The 15,314-nt window shown below is 35.6% G+C and overlaps 3 protein-coding genes across 6 annotated transcripts in view; all 3 read left to right on the top strand.

The window, feature by feature from the left end:
• Positions 1-290: 290 nt before the first annotated feature.
• On the top strand, positions 291-3,765 carry LOC116159821 (peroxisomal multifunctional enzyme type 2-like). 2 transcript variants are annotated; one of them, XM_031472903.1, is made up of 10 exons: positions 291-575; positions 622-774; positions 827-1,143; positions 1,833-2,163; positions 2,215-2,499; positions 2,550-2,744; positions 2,789-2,943; positions 2,994-3,111; positions 3,203-3,394; positions 3,482-3,765. In XM_031472903.1, the coding sequence occupies exons 1-10, from the start codon at positions 383-385 to the stop codon at positions 3,694-3,696; spliced, it is 2,154 nt and encodes a 717-aa protein (XP_031328763.1). In that variant the 5' UTR covers positions 291-382; the 3' UTR covers positions 3,697-3,765. The 2 variants fall into 2 exon arrangements, with proteins under 2 accessions (XP_031328763.1, XP_031328765.1); XM_031472905.1 differs by lacking the exon at positions 3,482-3,765 and having other exon boundaries at positions 3,192-3,302.
• Positions 3,766-6,034: 2,269 nt separating this feature from the next.
• On the top strand, positions 6,035-14,064 carry LOC116179499 (maternal protein exuperantia-1-like). Of its 3 annotated transcripts, none has more exons than XM_031499309.1 (4): positions 6,035-6,137; positions 6,584-7,356; positions 13,230-13,418; positions 13,470-14,064. In XM_031499309.1, the coding sequence occupies exons 2-4, from the start codon at positions 6,595-6,597 to the stop codon at positions 13,755-13,757; spliced, it is 1,239 nt and encodes a 412-aa protein (XP_031355169.1). In that variant the 5' UTR covers positions 6,035-6,137; positions 6,584-6,594; the 3' UTR covers positions 13,758-14,064. The 3 variants fall into 3 exon arrangements, with proteins under 3 accessions (XP_031355169.1, XP_031355162.1, XP_031355157.1); XM_031499302.1 differs by lacking the exon at positions 6,035-6,137 and adding an exon at positions 6,165-6,302; XM_031499297.1 differs by lacking the exon at positions 6,035-6,137 and adding an exon at positions 6,223-6,383.
• A 421-nt stretch (positions 14,065-14,485) lies between these two features.
• Positions 14,486-15,314, top strand: part of LOC116168298 (homeobox protein GBX-2-like) — a 3,854-nt gene continuing 3,025 nt past the window's right edge. The window contains exon 1 of the mRNA XM_031484076.1: positions 14,486-14,495. Coding sequence (XP_031339936.1) covers positions 14,486-14,495 — 10 coding nt within the window. The remainder of the gene's footprint in view (positions 14,496-15,314) is intronic.

Below are 15,314 nucleotides of genomic sequence, written 5' to 3'. Positions count from 1 at the left end.
ATTCAACTCTCAATTTTTGGTCTCGGCCTCCACTTTTTCAAGGCTAAAACTGGGTGATTTAATTTACTAGATAGAAAAGTTAATTGGGAATAGGGAATAGGACACTTTTGGGTCTTCTGAGATTCAAAGTAGGTACTACTACTGAATCGAGACTGTAACATGTAGTAAGATTCGGCTTATATCGTTGGTTTACAATTACTGTAAGGGATGGACTAGAGAAACTTACATTGGAAAAGGTCATTAACTTTTTGATAACTTTCTCTTGATAAATATCTGAACTTTGCGCACTTTTAATTTTTATATATGTACAACGTAGGGACAATATTATTTGTGGACTGATAACCACAGTCGAGTTCTGACCTACGTTTCGCTTGAACACAAAATGTCCAATTTGAGATTTAATGGTAAAGTTGCGGTTATTACTGGTGCTGGTGCGGGTTTAGGACGCGCATATGCTTTGTTGTTCGCATCCAGAGGTGCTAAGGTTGTTGTAAACGACTTGGGCGGTGATCCTCATGGAGGAGGAACCGGACAGAAAGCAGCAGATGGCGTTGTTAATGAAATTAAACAAGCAGGTCAGTAAGGTTGCACATTTTTGCAGTAATTACATAGGTATTACAGGTGGTACCGCAGTTGCCAACTATGATTCCGTAACCGAGGGGTCGAAAATTATTAAAACTGCTCTTGATAACTACGGGCGGGTGGATATCCTTGTAAACAATGCTGGTATTCTACGAGATAAAAGTTTTGCAAACCTTACTGAAGATGATTGGGGTACGTACAATTAATTATTATAATAGCCTGATGTAGTTTATAACATTTTTAGATATAATTCAAAATGTGCACTTGAAGGGAAGTTTCAAGACAACTCAGGCCGCATTTCCGGTTATGAAAAAGCAAGGGTATGGTAGAATTATTATGACATCTTCGGGTTCGGGTCTTTATGGCAACTTTGGTCAAGCCAATTATTCGGCTGCAAAAACGGGCGTAGTAGGTTTAGCTAATACACTCGCAATTGAGGGTGCGGCAAAGAATGTGTACTGCAACGTAATTGTTCCCACTGCCGGTAGCAGACTTACACAAGGTCTTCTTCCTGAAGACTTGTACCAGGAATTGAAACCGGAATTGATTGCACCTGTTGTTGTAAGTATTGGTCCTTAAATGCGCTTGTAAAATTTAATTTCTACTGCGCACTGATAATAATTTTTTTTTTATTTCGTTGCAAAAGATTAATTGTTATACACTTAATCTCTAAAGGTCCAGCTAAGAATCCTACTCTCCCACCAAATCTTTTCTAGTCTATTCGCTGATTGAAGGTTCATATACGGACACTCGGTTTTTTATACCTATGCCATATGCTCTGTCGTAACGGTTTCTAGATTCTAGATTTCATTATGAAGCGGTACACATATAAAATTTCCGGCAAATTTGTAAGTTGAACAAAAAATTTAAAGCCTAAAGCGATCACCCTCTGTTACAAGGGGTTCTTCATACTTTGAGATTGTGGAAAATTATAGGATATGTTCAGAAAGAGCTCATTTGTTAGCAATAGACGTTTTCTTTAGTAATATTCCTGAACCAGATGCTTTTTTGTCAAATAAAAAAAACGCCAGGGATGAAAAATAAGGGTGATTTTAGTGGTACACGTTTTTCTTAAATATCAAAAATAAAACTAAATCTTTTGCCAGACTTTTGTGGGGCGTTAAATATTTTTGTTTCATTTGTTCACAAGCCATCCAGAACGTTTGATGAATGTAATAGCGTATTGCTTGATTTTTTATTGTCAATAAAAAGTTTTGTATACCTACTTATTTGTGGCAATATTTTTTCAGGCGTATTTGTGCCACGAAAGTTGTCAAGAGAATGGTACAATAATAGAATCGGCCGCCGGATGGGCCGGGAAGTCACAAATATATCGTTCTAAAGGGTGCCTAATTCGTCAACGTATCACCGACCCTGCCACAATTGAAAGTGTGCAAGCGAATTGGCCAGAGATTACGAACATGAAAAATGCAGTGCCCCTAGTTTCATTATCGGCATCTCGCGTAGCTTTGGTAGAAAAACTGGAGTATCTAAGGAAAGGCGAACAAACACCCACTTCCTCCAGCGAAGGCGCTTTGTTCACATTTTCCTCTAAAGATCTTATTTTGTACGCGCTCGGAGGTAGGTCTTTCAATAAATTGTTTGACAAAGTAATGTGTTTGTGTTAATTAGTGGGCGCATCCGTTCAGAATCCAGAGGAGCTAAAGTTATTGTACGAAAATCACCAGAACTTCAGCGTAATTCCGTCTTTTTACATTTTACCTAGTATGCATGCTGTAACCTCTTTCCGACGTTTGAATACAATTCCCGGAAAAACAATTTCTCTTGAAAATATGCTTCATGGTGAACAATACCTGGAGATCTACAACAGCCCTCCCGAGGCTGGTACATTACTAAACAATCCCAAGATAGTGGAGACACTGGATAAGGGGTCTGGTGCCGCAATTGTTACCGATAGTAAGATTAGTTCAGCAATTGAAATCTGAGTATTCAAACTTAACGTTTAGTTAACAGTTACAATGAGCAAGGGGCGTTGATTATGCGAAATCAGTGTGTTTCGTTTGCTATTGGCGCTGGTAACTTTGGAGGGCCCAGAACTGGAAAAAAAATCGTACCTTGTGTACCGAAACCAGACCGTAAACCCGACCTATCCCTCTCCTACAAAACAACAATCGACCAAGCAGCACTTTACAGATTATCCGGTAAGACGCATTAGACCTTAAGTTTTAATCTGGCTCATTTGCAGGCGATACTAATCCATTGCATATCGATCCCAACTTTTCTGCAATTGCCGGGTACGAGACACCAATATTGCACGGTTTGTGTACCTTGGGTATTTCGGTTCGATTGGTAATGGGTGCATTCGCGTCTTACGACCAGAAGCTTTTTAGGGCGGTTAAAGTAAGAAAACGAAATTAATTTCTCCACGTCCTTTATTGTCTCTCTTTTAGGCTCGATTCACAAAGGTGGTTATTCCAGGTCAAACATTGCGCATTGACATGTGGAGAAATGGAAATCGAATTCATTTTGAAACTGTGGTTGTTGAAAATGGCACTGCTGCTATTGCAGGTGGAAAACTTTATTTTCTATTGCGGGTTTAGGGTCATTGATTGTGAACTTGACTTTACATTCATAAATTTATTGATAAGGTGATTTCCAGGTGCTTACGTTGATCTAAATGCTATCAAGACAGGAATAATACAAAATAAAGTAACAGCAAGTACTTTGAAGAGTGATGCGGTCTTTGAATATATTAATGATCAAATAAAAGTACAGCCAGATCAAGCAAAGAGCGTAAATGGAATTTTTTTAGTGAAAATCACTAAGGATGGAGAAATTGTTAAAGAATGGAGTAAGTTTAATTTACATTACACTGTTTTTGAAACAACTTCGAAACATACGTAGAAATAAGAGCATATACATATTGATTACGTTTTAGCAATGGATTTAAAATTGGCATCCATATATGAAGGAGCCGGGCAAGATGTGAAACCAAATACTACACTGGTTGTATCAGATGACGATTTCGTGGAATTAGCCGTTGGTAAATTAAATCCACAACAAGCCTTTCTGAAGGGAAAATTGAAAGTGACCGGAAATATTATGCTTGCTCAAAAATTGGGACCTCTCCTTAAGGCTGCACCTAAACTTTAAATATATTGTGTAGCTTTGTTTGTAATAGAATTAAATGTACTAGTAGATTACATACTGATGAGATGGGAAGTGCTTCATTGCCTACGCTTACGGCTGTAGGTATAAGTACATCGCCGCCCATGCGCTAAGATGCATATGTGACCGCATTCTTCCCACTAAAATTATCAGAATTTCTTGATGAATAATGTCAAACTGTTAATATGAGCATGGACTAATTACACTATTTAGTCTATGAGTGTACTCCGCGTTTATACCTTATATACAGTGCTATTTATTAAGAAGACATAGGGATTTAGGTGTATTGTTTGTGTACTGTTTACTTTTAAATCACTTCTGAAGGACGCCTAATTTTATGCTTCCGTATTTTTATTTTCAAAAAAAGGCACCTTCCTTTTTTACCAAAAATCGACTGCACCAAAATTTCTCGGGAAAACACTTTTTCTTATTAATTTTGGTGCGTAGAATCCAAAACAATTCGTACTTTTTTGATCAGACTTCTCAATCAAAAGTTATAGACTAGAAACCAATTTCGAAAGAAAATTCAAAGGGCTGTAACTTTTGAACTAGTAGCCCAATCTTGGAACTGTTTGAAATTATGGATTCTGCAGGCCACATTCTATAAGAAAATGTTTTTTCCCGGTCGATCTGAGACAATTTTTTCTTCGGGGCTAAAAAAATGGCAGTTTTTCTTTTCAATTTTTGTGCGTTGAATCCAAAGCAATTCGTACTTTTTCGATTAGACTTCTCAATCAAAAGTTATAGACCAATTTCGAAAGAAAATATAAAGGGCTGTAACTTTTGAACTAGTAGCCCAATCTTGGAACTGTTTGAAATTATGGAATCTACAGGCCATTTCCTTAAAGGGCATTTGATAATGTGCAATTTCATGTGGGAATTGTAGAGCAAATGTACTTCAATGATCCAGTATCTGGAATTGTCTTTTGTGTACGCATTTGGTACATTTGCGCCATCTCTTTGGCAATCCCTATACTTTTCCAAGTTTAATTGTTGTAATAGTTGAACCAGTTCCAATGAGATGTCGCCACGTACGACACTACCTTCACAAGAACATTTTAATTTATGCCCTTAATAGCCACGTCCGACTCGATTTTCCTTAAAGGGCAGTTGAAAATGTGCAATTTCATGTAGGATTTGTAGAGCAAATGTACTTCAATGATCCAGTGTCTGGAATTGTCTTTTGTGTACGCATTCGGTACATTTGCGCCATCTCTTTGGCAATCCCTATACTTTCCCAAGTTTAATTCTTGTAATAGTTGAACCAGTTCCAATGAGATGTCGCCACGTACGACACTACCTTCACAAGAACATTTTAATTTATGCCCTTAATATAGCCACGTCCGACTCAATTGCAGCAGTTGAACATGTGCCATTTCATGTAGGAAGAGCAATTGTACTTCAATAATCGACTACACAATTATGGATTCTACAGGCCACATTCTATAAAAAAAAATTGTTTCCGGGTCGATCTGAGACAATTTTTTCTTCGGGCCTCAAAAAAAGGCAGTGTACAACCTTCCTTTTTTACCAAAAATCGACTGCACCAAAATTTCTCGGGAAAACACTTTCTTATTAATTTTGGTGCGTTGAATTGAATCCAAAACAATTCGTACTTTTTCGATTAGACTTCTCAATTAAAAGTTATAGACTATAGAAACCAATTTCGAAAGAAAATTCAAAGGGCTGTAACTTTTGAAGTAGTAGCCCAATCTTGGATCTGTTTGAAATTATGGATTCTACAGGCCACATAGTCCAGTAACTTTGTTCCTGAAAATGGGGGGTACCAAGCGTCAAATCCGGTAGTTCTGATTTTTTGTGGGATTGCTTATGTTGTTAACCCAATGTATAATTCAAGTTTTCGACCTCGAGCGGCGAACGCAACATAGTCAAGTATACTAAAAACCCAGGAATTTTCGTTTTCTTTTCAGATTTTGACGATTTTAACCCTGAAGGACCAGTTTCTCGCCAATAGCGGTTCAATAAGTTTTCTTACACTATGGTATAGCACTTGAATTATACAGATTGCTGGTAACATATAAGTATAAGTATATAAGTTTAATTCTATCAGAAGACACCAAACGACCCTTCTATAAGTAATGGTTGCGAAGACGCCCTTATTTGCAGTACTACACCTTGGACGTTTCTTCGACGCCAACAGTATAAATTTGGGGCCAACCCCTGAAGGTGGGTGCGAAGTGGAAGCCGATAGGGGATTTTTACTGAAAATTATCGCAGAGTGCCATGCTTATCATATGGAATAATATGATCAAATGTGCCATGATTCACTGCAAAATTTTATTGCCCTTAAAAAACATATGATAATTGTTTATCTCGTAGTCAAGTGTAGGTATTATCAGATTATCAACAAAGTACAGTAGTTAATTTTGAAAGCTACTAAAAATAAAGCGGTGTTTTCCCTTTAGGTAAGCAACTTTTCTACCTTTTACAATATTTAAATGAAGGCGGGAGTGTTGTTTAGTTTTCCGTATAGCCTTGCCTTTCCCCTCTATTTGGCCTCGTACAAAGCACACGTGCAAAATGCATTTTCACGAAATTATTAGCAGTTTTCCTGACATACGGAAGAGAAGGTGGGCAGAAACGTTTAGAATTCTAGTCGATTCCTCATTTAGTGATTAATTTTAGTGCTTTAGGATACATAATTAATTGTGGTGAGAATTTTTTTGTCAAAATTATGACATTTGTTTACTAATTTTTAACTTAAATTTCGGTTACCTTGGGCGGGTCTTGGCCACGTGTTTATCACTTACACTTTTTTTAAATTTTATCAAAATCCCATTCCTTTAATTCAATGCCAGTTATCTCGCAAATGTTGCAAAAGATAACCTGTTTTCCTTTTTCCTCAATGCAGATACAACCGAAATGGTACAAACAGAAGACATTGTAGCAGAAGACAACGAGAAGGTTTTACCTCGTGCCCCCAAAGGCGTGCCCGACGGTAACTACAAACTAATCGGATGGAGTATCGATACGACGGGACGTCGTCTCATAGACGAAATATGCCAGATAGCCGCCTACTCCACGACCTCCCAATTCTCTCAGCACATTATGCCATTCTCCGATCTAAACGTGGGATCGCGTCGACGTCACAACCTACGTATCATAAACATCGGACGCTATCGAATGTTGAAGAACCTCAAGACAAACAAATTCGTCAAGACGAAAAGCGAAATCTCGGCGCTCACCGACTTTCTCACGTGGCTGGAGGCGAACCGGGGCGACGCCAAGGACGGCGTCATTCTCGTGTACCACGAGTTCCGCAAGACGTCCCCCGCCATGCTGCTCGAAGCCCTACGTCGATACAGCTTAATCGAACGATTTTCGCAGGTCGTCAAGGGCTTCGCGAACGGATTTAACATTGCGTCGGTGCAGTGTAAAAATACCACCAAGTCTTTCAGTTTACGGGTCATGAGTCGAATGCTGTTAAACAAGGAGGACGATTTCGGCAATGCGATCGATCGGGCTCAGGCCGCGTTTGAGGTCGTCGTCCATTTGGGGCAGGCGGAGAAGACGGACGTGAACGACACGAACGCCAATAACAACAACGAAGGACACATCAGTAGCTTTATTAGTAAATTTGTTAATCCCGTCTCGGCGGAGGAGGAGGAGATTGCAAATTTTAAGGTAGTATCTTTATAGTTTGTGTCTTATCATTAAATGAGAATCTGAATTGAAGGCCAATGAGATGGGAGAGAGGTGGCCAGTTAGTAGACGGCGGCAAAAGTGCTAATTAAAAAATTATTTGCACAATTATTTAGTTGTCGGGTAACCCCTGTGTGATAAAGATAACAACTTTAAAAAAATGAATAAGATCAGATTTATTCTTTATTTATTTAAATCTGATTTTATTTTATGTTTATGTCATCACATAGTTCCATTTCATTTTATTCCTTAAAATGGCATATCGAATAAAAATCAAACAATCGAATTATTCTTCTTTTCCGATTAATTAAAGAGGACACAGAAAATAAAATCAGAGTGAACATCAGAAATGACATTTTTTTAGCCAGTAACAGAATAGATAGCATTACATTCTGCATTTGATGCTGTTGTGTGGTCATGTCATGTCACTTTCTACATGCCGGCAGAGCCGTCCTTAGGGTGGAGCGAGTGGAGCGGCCGCTCCAGGCCTCGCGCTGAAAAAAAATATAAGGTTTTATTTAATGAAAATAAAAATAATATAATAATATTTTAATATATAAATATACCGGGTGCCCATTATGTATGGAATATAGTATATATTTCGGTAAAGATCGAATGTATACAACAATTTTTTATATGAAAGTTGTTACATTTTATTTCCCATAATAAGGCAGCATTCCATTGCTTTTATTCCAGAAAACAAATGAATAATGAAAATAATTGAATTTTTTTAAATAGCAACGCACATTTTCATTAGACTCATTTGATAGATTTTTTTTCTCTTTTCAATGACATAACACGTTAGCACCCGTGTAGAAGAAATTAATTTTTATTTCAAGTTTTTAGCGCATTTTTGAAAAAATACGTTCTGGCTGGCTGGCTGTCCGGCTGAGTTCTTAGCAACTACAATAGCTAGAGACTCAAATTATTACTAAAAGCTTTCTGCTATAGTGTAGATGTGCAGGCTCTAGTCTATTTTGAGTTAGTTTACTTGTGAGATCGATAATTTAAGAAAATAATTTCGATATGGTTTTTGGAGGTGCTATAATTTTACCGTTAGATAGCGCTACCAGTATAAAAACTTAATTATTTACTTTGTGATTTGTTTTACAAAATTAAGACGTACCCTTAATTGAAATTAAATAAAATGAATTATTTAACGCAGCCAAAATTACTCGTGAGCGATAATTTTAAACTTCGCTAATAAAATACTGATCTGCATTACCAAAAATGCGCTTTAATCATGCATATGCTGATTTACAACTTGTTTGGGATAGGTTATGCCACTGCCTTGCAGTGAATGGTGAACATTTTGAACATTCATTGCGATGAAAACCATTTTACTGCTAATTTCGTTTTGTCTTCAAGGTTTAATAAGAAACGTACACGTTCATTTGTTTTATTTTTATGTAGGATATCTGGATTAATGTTATTCATCTAATTATGATACATTTTTTTGAAAAATTTTCTTGAATACGGGTGCTAACATGTTACATCATCGAAAAGGGAAAAAAATCTATCAAATGATCCTAATGAAAAGGTGAATTGCCATTTAAAAAATTCAATTGTTTTTCGTTACTTACTCATTTGTTTTCTGAAATAAAAACAACTGAATGCTGGCATTTATGGGAATAATTACATACACTTTATTCCGTATAACTTCCGTTGCACGTCATCATTTTCTGTGACGTAATTACTATGCAATAATGCCAAATCTAGTTTTGAGCGATTTAGGTTAAGTCACTTGTCAACAAGACAGTGCATTCTTTGTGTGAACAATCCACAGCCACACCTTAAATAAAATAAAAATAATTTTTATTATTCATTTCGTTAATTGGAACCACAATATACATACAATATACTTTAATAACTTATGAACTGTACAAATGTAGCATCTCTTTTACAGAGAAAGTACTAAATATAAAATTTTACAGGTTATGTGATGTGATGGATGATTCAAATTAATCGGAATCATCGGAACTGCTTTCGTGTTCAAAGTTTATAATAATAGTAGCAACGTTTTCAAGATCTAATTGCTTTTCTCTTTCGTACCACTCGTGTATTACAGTTTCCGTATCCTTAACTGAATTGCGCCACGTTTCGGAAGTTATCGATTGTAGTGATTCTTGTCACGTTTATGCAATTTTCAATGCTTCGTCCATCTCTACCAATGTGTCGATTGTAGTAATTTTTCGCTATGCCCCAAATATGTTCGATAGGATTAAAAATGCGATGATAGGGTGGTAATTGTAAAACGAAGTAACCGTATTGCTCAGCTAAGTGGTCAATGCCTTATGCGGTACATTTTAGCTGATTTATTCCTAAAAGTATCAACAAGATTTATATAACATCAAATAATTTGCGAACGTACTTACTGTGCAACCTTTTCAACAGTTCGGCTGTAAAATCATTTTCGGAGAACTGCACATTATGATCACCTAACCACACTTTAATGTTGTCTGTTTTCCCGTTATCGAACACAATTATTGACGGGTTATCTAAATTCTTCAGTAATTTCTCTTCAAACCAATGCACAGCGAAAGACGTAGAAAATAATCAAAATCAAATCAAACGAAAAGTAAACCAAAAGCAACCTGTCAAATTTACAAATTTAAACGCGACAACATAGCGAAATGCTACCAATTGTTGCGGCTAAAATAAACTACATGCTTAATGTGTTGCCTAATAAACGAAAGTAAGTTTACGTTGGTACGTCGTTTTCTTCAGGTAATGACGTGCAACGGAAGATATACTGAATAGACCGTATATATTCGATATTTCCCTAGATATATACTACATTCCATACATAATGGGCACCCTGTATAATATAGAATATAAAATATCTGTCTGATTACCCGCACAATATGTTCAATTATTGATTAATTAAAAAACCTACGAACGAAATTCTCATTCGTACGTGATAGTCATTAGTCGCCAACAAACCCTCGCGCTCGCCGATGAGTGAATCATTCTTGCATGATCTCCTCCTCTCCCTTCGCCGCGTGACAGTCATTCAAAGTGCTTAAAATGATGATTTTGCATGTATAATTTTGCAAAAATTTTCGGAGTAGGACTCACTCCCCTCGGGGGTATTTCATACCCCCCCCCTCGGAAATTATTGTTAAAAAAGGCCCCGCAAAAATATTTCGCTCCAGGCCTCGCATTTACTAAGGACGGCTCTGCACTAATGTAACAAAATTGTCAGTAATAATCGACTCTTGAACATAATTTTTAATATCTATTTCTTCTTATGCGTTGAAAGTACTTCATTTGTATATAGTAACTAATAAAGAAGTATTATTATTCTTATTATCTAGAAATTCTGAGTGATGTATTGCAAGTTATCATTAGAAAAACAATTCCTGAATTCGGGTTGTTCTTTGGTGCATTTTTGGGGCCGAGTACTTTAATTTTCGAGGCAGGTAATGTCAAACAGTGTATCAACTTTTCTTTATTATGTAAATATTTGAAAGACAATACTGATCAGCAGATCTTTTGATTGGTATCCAAAAAGCACCATTGCATTGGATAATTTTTGAAAAAACCGCCACCTATGATAGTTTTATGGTCATCTAGATATTGAAACAAGTGAAGGTGCCTCCTAGTCCTTTTTCCATATTCCAGCATTATTAAAATTTCAGTATGCCGCCTTTCGAATAAAAGACCCATTTCCGTTGACTTCAAAAGTGTATTTTCACTCACAAATGGATGTCAACTAATGTAAATTAGTAACTTTTGATAAGTTCACGTAGTACCTTGACAGTTCTAACGCGCGATCAATTGTTTCAATATCTAGATGAATATAAAACGGTCATGGGTGAGTAGATTAATGGGCATTGTTGAAATACAACTACACGCAGTTTTTTGCGATTTTAAAAATAAACAAATCCATTGATAAAAAATTAAATACAAAATAACTTATTTGAAACATTGTTTCACAAAATGGATATTTACAGATATACAGGGTGTTACATATAATATAAGTAGGTATGTAAAAAAAATTAGGTGGTAGGGGGATCAATACAAGCACTTTTTCCAAATAAAACGAAAGTCCAACATGTTTTGTTTGGGAACCACCCTCAAAAAAGTAGTGAAATTTGCTTTTCTTGAGGGGTATTTGTTCAGGTATTTCACTGAGTAAACTTTTAGTCAAGAATCTGGGTATCAAAAAGACGCTTCTAAAATAGTGTCACCTGCACTCAAAGATATACTTTTTGTAAAATACGTATCTTGTGCAAAATTAGATGCCGATTTGGTATCAAGAGGGCGCAATGATTGCAGTGATTGCAAATAGCCAGAAAAAAAATTTGTTCAAAATTTCGCACTTCTCAAAAATTAGAATTTTGACATTTACCTCGCATTCCCGAAGTTATTTATGAATATTTTTTAAGAATTTGTGCACCATTCGTACGCTCATGATATTTTTGCTTGTTTTCGATGTTTTTCGGGGATATTTTGAAAACTTTCACTTCTTGTGTAGTAGTCTAGTAGGGGGGTATTTTTATATTTTCCATAACCTGCTTAGATTTTAAGATACAGCACCAATGTTTGTTTTTCAAATAGAATGTATAATATTTTTTTGGACCAGTGAATTCCTTATTTTTTGCTAATCATACGGAAGTTATAAGGGAAAATGTTGTACTTGCAAAATTTCTCTAAAAAAAAACTGTCCATTTTAGAATAATTTTGAGAGCATTTTTTTGTCCGTTTTTTTATGCTCTTTCCATTGATGCATAGTAAAGATATGGTTTCGAGTTTTTGACCAATAACGATTGTCAACTTTGATCGATTATTTGTATTATTTTCGAATCGGACCAATAACATTTAATAGAGTAGATTTTTAGCTGTCCTTTGTGAACAAAACATTTTGCTAACTTGTCAGACAACAGTGATATGGCTAATTTACTGAACCTCTGAAACTGTGAAAAAATGTCAAATAACTTCGAAACCCTATCAGTTAGACATAGCATCATATTAACAAAATCATACTGATTTTTTATGACAAATTTAAAAATACCATCAGAAAACATGGTGCCATTTAAATAAGAAAGTTCCGATATCGTTCTGTTACAACCGAAAAAGCGGCCATCTTGAAAATATTTTGAAATAGTTCATTTTGATCGATTATTCAAAAAAGGTAATGAGTCTCGAATCAAAATTCCAAACCGTTCCTGAATCACTTCTAATGATCCACTTAAAAACACATTGAAATTTCTCTTAAGACAAACTGAAAGATATTTAATATCTCGCCATCTGACCTTACCAATCCTTATCAAAAACATTCAAAAAAGTATACACACATTGGGGTCTTACATCTTTACGTTGGTTTTCTGTATCAAACTAGCTAATCGCACATTGTTTTTTTATTGGTTTACCGTACGACGATCTTTGTTGCATAAAGGGTTGAAACTTCTCTTGGTTAGCACAATTTTAAAATTCTGAACTAAAACTGTCTAAAGTAAAATTAATCACCCTTTGCCGAAGGCTAGCCAAAATTTTACCTAATTTTTGGTGGATAAAATCAGCAAGAAAATGAACCCTTGAATTTGTCAAATTGTATTGTTGTGGAATAAAAGAATTCCTTAAATCAGAATTTAATTCTAAATCCAAGTCAAATTTAATAGGCTCTTAAATTTTTAGAAATTTCCAACTAGAATTTTTAAGAATTATACAGGACAATTTTACATTTCCCGAACTGCTCTTGTTTGTTTGGTTTTGGTAAAAAAAAACAAATGTATCACGTGGGTAACTGCTGCTGTTTTTTAAGTAATTTGTTTGCAAACTAATTTTATTCACTGGCTCTCAAAAATCTTTGCATTGTACTTCTATTTTTAATTTTTTAACATTTTTAATAGGTATTATTGGAAAGACAAAACACGTTTAGGCCAGTTTTTGGCGCGCTAATGAAAGCAACACTGCCAGAAAGACGACACGCTAGTCATTTACGCCGCCTTCTAGCCGAGAACAATATCGATTATGCCAAATTACAGAGTGCGTACGAAAGCAGCGCCAAGGATGGAATTGAAGGCATTCTCAAAAACGAGGTCGGTTCGCACATTTTGACCATTTCAATTTCTAACGTCCTCGACTTTTAGGTGCCCAATGCTAAGGAAAAGGATCTTACGGAACTTTTAGAGATTTTAGATTGTTTCTTCGATCCGGAAAAGAAGGCCATACAGCCGAAACCACGATTTTTCGCCAACCAAAATCGCAATCCCAGAAGTAGAACCCAATCTAATAATAATAAGGAAAATGGCGAAGTGAACGGAAATAATAATAGTACGGAGGGTAGCGTCAACACTAGTAGTAGTGAAACTACTCCACGAACCGTCGAAAATGGTATAGTTGAACAGAGTCAGCCCTCAGAAACCGTTGTGCAATAATGAAGTCTGTGCCTTTGAAGATTTGTTACTAAAGATGTTCGCATTTACATTATGTTACCATTTAGAGTGATTATTTGTTTTTATTTTTTTTAACATGCTGCTGGACTTGTTGTTGAGTTTATCAATATTGTTTATGTAATGTTAATAATGTTACTAATTCTATTGAGATGCTTTGTTTATACCTATTTTAGTTTGTTATGGTTTAAAACAATTGTTCTAAGGGGAAGAGAGTGCTTTAATTTTATTTTGTGATAAATGGTGATTATTATAATTCTTTATTAATAAATTTTTGATTACATTTGTGAAATTATTATCTCATAACATTGTGACTTTTCTGCAAAAATTCAATTTATTTCGCACCATTCAATGTAGTACCGTTGAATAATAATCAGATTCTTTATTCAATGGTAGTACACTATTATTTTGTCCATAACTGTATTTATCAATGGACTAGAAACCAATTTCGAAAGAAAATTCAAAGGGCTGTAACTTTTGAACTAGTAGCCCAATCTTGGAACTGTTTGAAATTATGGATTCTACAGGCCATTTCCTTAAAGGGCAGTTGATAATGTGCAATTTCATGTAGGATTTGTAGAGCAAATGTACTTCAATGATCCAGTATCTGGAATTGTCTTGTGTACGCATTTGGTACATTTGCGCCATCTCTTTGGCAATCCCTATACTTTTCCAAGTTTAATTCTTGAAATAGTTGAACCAGTTCCAATGAGATGTCGCCACGTACGACACTACATTCACAAGAACATTTTAATTTATGCCCCGTCCAACTCAATTTTCCTTAAAGGGCAGTTGAACATGTGCAATTTCATGTAGGAGCAATTGTACTTCAATAATCGACTACACAATTATGGATTCTACAGGCCACATACTATAAGACAATTTTTTTTCTGTGTCGATCTGAGAAAATTTTTTTTCGGGGCTCAAAAAAAGGCAGTGTATTATAACCTTCCTTTTTTACCAAAAATCGACTGCACCAAAATTTCTCGGGAAAACACTTTCTCTTATTAATTTTGGTGCGTAGAATCCAAAACAATTCGTACTTTTTCGATCAGACTTCTCAATCAAAAGTTATAGACTAGAAACCCATTTCGAAAGAAAATTCAAAGGGCTGTAACTTTTGAACTAGTAGCCCAATCTTGGAACTGTTTGAAATTATGGATTCTGCAGGCCACATTCTATAAGAAAATTTTTTTTCCGGGTCGATCTGAGACAATTTTTTTTGCGGGCCTCAAAAAAAGGCAGTGTATAACCTTCCTTTTTTACCAAAATTCGACTGCACCAAAATTTCTCGGGAAAACACTTTTTCTTATTAATTTTGGTGCGTAGAATCCAAAACAATTCGTACTTTTTCGATCAGACTTCTCAATCAAAAGTTATAGACTAGAAACCAATTCGAAAGAAAATTCAAAGGGCTGTAACTTTTGAACTAGTAGCCCAATCTTGGAACTGTTTGAAATTATGGATTCTACAGGCCACATTCTATAAGAAATTTTTTTTCCGTGTCGATCTGAGACAATTTTTTTTTCGGGGCTCAAAAAA

This window comes from Photinus pyralis, unplaced genomic scaffold (assembly GCF_008802855.1).
Source record: "Photinus pyralis isolate 1611_PpyrPB1 unplaced genomic scaffold, Ppyr1.3 Ppyr1.4_LG1, whole genome shotgun sequence".
NCBI classification, from domain to species: Eukaryota; Metazoa; Arthropoda; class Insecta; order Coleoptera; family Lampyridae; genus Photinus; species Photinus pyralis.
Note: the sequence above shows the minus strand (reverse complement) of the source record. Positions and strands in the feature narration are given on the sequence as shown.

Coding starts and splice junctions, on each gene's coding strand:
- LOC116179499 (XM_031499309.1), top strand. CDS start 6,595: ATGGTACAAACAGAAGACATTGTAGCAGAAGACAACGAGAAGGTTTTA. Junction 7,357..13,229: donor AGGAGATTGCAAATTTTAAG/GTAGTATCTTTA, acceptor CATTTTTAATAG/GTATTATTGGAAAGACAAAA. Junction 13,419..13,469: donor AAGGCATTCTCAAAAACGAG/GTCGGTTCGCAC, acceptor CTCGACTTTTAG/GTGCCCAATGCTAAGGAAAA.
- LOC116159821 (XM_031472903.1), top strand. CDS start 383: ATGTCCAATTTGAGATTTAATGGTAAAGTTGCGGTTATTACTGGTGCT. Junction 1,144..1,832: donor AATTGATTGCACCTGTTGTT/GTAAGTATTGGT, acceptor ATATTTTTTCAG/GCGTATTTGTGCCACGAAAG. Junction 2,500..2,549: donor TGCCGCAATTGTTACCGATA/GTAAGATTAGTT, acceptor CTTAACGTTTAG/TTAACAGTTACAATGAGCAA.